This window comes from Rhagoletis pomonella, unplaced genomic scaffold (genome assembly GCF_013731165.1).
Source record: "Rhagoletis pomonella isolate Grant_MI unplaced genomic scaffold, Rhpom_1.0 Rhpom_scaffold_00001, whole genome shotgun sequence".
Taxonomy (NCBI): domain Eukaryota; kingdom Metazoa; phylum Arthropoda; class Insecta; order Diptera; family Tephritidae; genus Rhagoletis; species Rhagoletis pomonella.
Window position 1 is genome coordinate 35,262,633 of NW_023458555.1, and position 3,670 is coordinate 35,266,302.

Genomic DNA, 3,670 nt, shown 5'->3' on the forward strand with positions numbered 1-3,670 from the left:
ATATAGCTATTCTTTCAATTTGATTTCTGAATGACGGGGGCAACATCAAATGTTTGATAAAGTAGGGATTACCCATGTTGCAAAAACATGATTATGGCGTCGATAATGACATCGATAACGGGAAGAAATTATTAAATTCGAGAAAAAGATGTAACGATGTTTTAAATAATGCAAAATCAATTTTAAAACATCGATTTTTTATTGTCCAACATCGATGATCATCGAAAATTAATGATAATCGACCATCCCTATTTCTAAGGAAAAACAAAGTTGTTGTTTTTATTAAATTCCTAGCATTTTTATCATATTTACTTACCTTCTAAACCTTCCCTGGACTTTCACAAATAATTCAAGACCAAAATTAGCCGAATCGGTCCAGCCGTTCTCGAGTTTTAGCGAGACTAACGAACAGCAATTCATTTTTATATATATAGACTAGCATTACCCAGTGGGCTTCGCACCACCATACATAAAATGTTTTTTTTATATCGCAAGAAATTTTTCATATTAAGTTTTCTTTATAGAACTCGTAAAATGTTTAAACAGTTGAATTAGTTGATTTTTTTCATTCAGCATACTTTCTAAAGATTCTGTACTTTTTTAAAATTTGATTGTGGTGGTCACCTATATACAGGTAAGGTGAAAGAGCCGATAAAAACTTGGCTCTACTGCTCTTTGTTCGGCATTTGCAGCAGGGAAGTAAACACGTTGGCCGTTTTCAAGATGAACTGCCAAATGTACAACAATCGGATGTCTGTCATGAATTGGAAACGATAAAATACGCCATACAGCTTCATTCGTACTAATATAGCGCCCCATTTGATACTGCAAAATTTCATCATGACTATTTTCAGGAGCCACTCCAAAAACAGCCATATCGCTGCCCTTATTCACATATTTGCAAATATATTTGATTGATTTTACAGAATTGCAATATTCTACATTTATGTGAGCGTTGAACATTTTTGACAGTATCGGTGAGTACGGAACTATCCACCGGTTATCGATTTCAACGTCTTGATTTTGAAGTTTAATTACAGTTGATTTACCGTTGTCTTCAGTTGATCGTCGACGATACTGTGGATATCCATCATCTCCTGTAATTGTTTCAGCAATCAATTGTTTTGGAAAACGTTTCGAACATTTGCCATCAATCATACAGGGTGAATTTCGATTAATATCACCACAGGGACCGTGAATCAAATTTTTTGTGACAACTTCGAATAATCCTGGGTCGATGGTTTGATCTGGAATTTCGGCCGATATGACAGTATCAATCATATCAGGTGTTATTTTGTGTACCAACCAAATCAAGATATGTGCGTGAGGTAAGCCCCTTTTTTGCCACTCTATGGTATACATAAAGCACCGCACTTCTCCAAATACGCGGAGTTTGACAATCAGATCCATTAATTTTTACAATTTTTGTTGAAATACACGGGCCGTTATGTCTGCCGATATTTTGGCACCTGACCATCAAATAAACAATCAGACACATCGACCCACTTCGGATTGCATGTAAATGTGATGAATAGATCCGGTCGGCCATAATTTCGTACATATGTCATCGCATCTTGGGTATATTCATGCATATGACGTGGGCTACCAACATATGATGATGGTAAAATTGTTAAACGGCCGATATCATTCACATCTGCATCATTGATTATTGCGTCACGCAAATGTATGTATTCCTCTGATCTCAATCGGGCTTGATTGTGACGGATGAAATTGAATCGCTCACTTTCAATTTTGGCGTACATATCGACGATATATTGATGCGAAAGTTGATTGCATCGCAAAATAAAATTGTTTTCTTGAGGGCGAATCATCAATCGATACGAATAAAAATTCATCGCACTGACGGTTTTCGTTGATTTTTGACCTGCAATACAAAAATTAATTAGCGTATGAAAATTATTTAAAAATCATATTTAAACAAAAATAAAATGTGTATGTACCAGTTGTTGGATTTATCATTGGTATGTTGATATGATAGCCATCGTCCCCTCTCCAAAACAAAATGGGGTATTGCAATGCATCATAACAGCGATGGAGTTCTGAAATACGTTGTAATTGCTCATTTCTACGATACAAAACAATATCTCGTGGCCGAAACTGTTCACCAACCACAACAATGGCTACTTCATCAATCGTTGGTACATTGAATCGTCTGGCGTGCTCCCCAATTGGTGTTTTATCGGCTTTTATTATGATTTTGTGGCCATCGGTGGGTATCCGATCGAGTGACACTTTGAACAATTTCACCAATTCATTGTGTTGATGGAACATTGTTTGCAATTCATTCACGATTGATCTTCTCGTATTCGTCGAAATTGCACAGCGCTGATTTAATTCACGATTCTCATCACCAATAAAATATATTTGCAAAAAATGATGGTCACCATCTGGGAATGGTAGCAAAGACCCAGCTCTATGGTATATTTGACCTTGAATCTGTAAAGTTCGAGAAATATATGTAGATAACGGATCTGAATTTTTAAAAACATCGAACACAGGGACGGCACATAAATTAAATATGATATTGTTTATTCCAAACGAAGTAATAACCTTAAACGTCGGCATAAATCCATCTCTTATAATATTTGTAGCTCCAAAAGATGTCATTTGAAAGCATGAATTGTATTTTTTAATGTTTAAGAGGAAATGCTTCGACGTTGGTGAATTGCCAAAAACCAATGAATGCAAAGGTTCTGGCGGAAGTTCTAGCACCGGCAATTTGACTTTCCCACCAGCACAGCACATACCAGGCGTTTCGTTTCTGAATTTAATTGCTTTGCAATGTATACATTCTATATTCATTTGGCCAATGTAGGCATGCATGCTGTAATCAATGGTGGCATCGTAATTGAAAGCCGCGCGTTCCATTTGACGTATATCATAAACGGACGTACGCCCACGACGGTTTCTTGGTGCTTCACTATTAACCGACTGATTTCTCCGTCTGTGTCGTTGTGTTTCCACTTCATTTCGTCGAACACGATCTTCTTCACTTTGTGATCTTCGATTTAACGCTGTAGCATTTGATTGACGTGAACGTCTGCCAATGTTTGCTCGTCTTGCACGTGGCATTCTTTCAGTACAGTATATTACTAATTGAATGTAAAAGCAAAACATTGAAAATTATTTCAAGAATAAATTATAAATTTAATTCAAAGTTCAATGTGTGTACGTGGTTAAAACAAACACATGGTTAACACTCACCAAAAGTATGTCTGTTCGCAATGAGAGCACGATATAAAAGAACTCAAAGCACATAAGAGAACTGTCAACTGAATTCCAACGACAGCAAATTAATATTAACATAATACACTTACAACCACAACAGTACAATAGAAACGCTCATAAGCGGCAGTGTATTTGTTGTTGTTTTTCCCATACAGGCATTTCGTATGAGAGGAAACCATTACTCACATAAAATGTCATAACTCAGGAGCGGCTGCACCGATTTCAATCAAACTTCACACAAACCACCTCCTCAAAGATAGAAAAGAACTCTAAACTTTTTGTGTCAATCGGTTCGGCGGTTCTTGAGTTATAAGATTACCAAGGAAATGTAACTTCTTTTTATATATATAGATATATATATCTTTGTAACTACGTATTAATTCTCAGGAGGTAAAAAATAAACTTAATTTTGGCTAACTTC

General features: G+C 36.1%; 2 protein-coding genes and 1 long non-coding RNA gene across 7 annotated transcripts in view; 1 reads left to right on the forward strand and 2 right to left on the reverse strand.

Moving 5' to 3' along the window:
- Window positions 1-3,670, forward strand: part of LOC118743508 (transcription factor E2f1) — a 279,469-nt gene that overhangs the window by 122,938 nt on the left and 152,861 nt on the right. The window lies entirely within an intron of this gene.
- The window catches only part of LOC118743582, a 49,454-nt gene that overhangs the window by 17,331 nt on the left and 28,453 nt on the right, over window positions 1-3,670 (reverse strand). The window lies entirely within an intron of this gene.
- Window positions 1,434-3,153, reverse strand: LOC118743539. 2 transcript variants are annotated; one of them, XM_036476303.1, is made up of 3 exons: window positions 2,572-3,153; window positions 1,962-2,457; window positions 1,434-1,885 (listed from the first exon to the last, which is right to left on the reverse strand). In XM_036476303.1, the coding sequence occupies exons 1-3, from the start codon at window positions 3,136-3,138 to the stop codon at window positions 1,446-1,448; spliced, it is 1,503 nt and encodes a 500-aa protein (XP_036332196.1). In that variant the 5' UTR covers window positions 3,139-3,153; the 3' UTR covers window positions 1,434-1,445. The 2 variants fall into 2 exon arrangements, with proteins under 2 accessions (XP_036332196.1, XP_036332187.1); XM_036476294.1 differs by having other exon boundaries at window positions 1,962-3,153.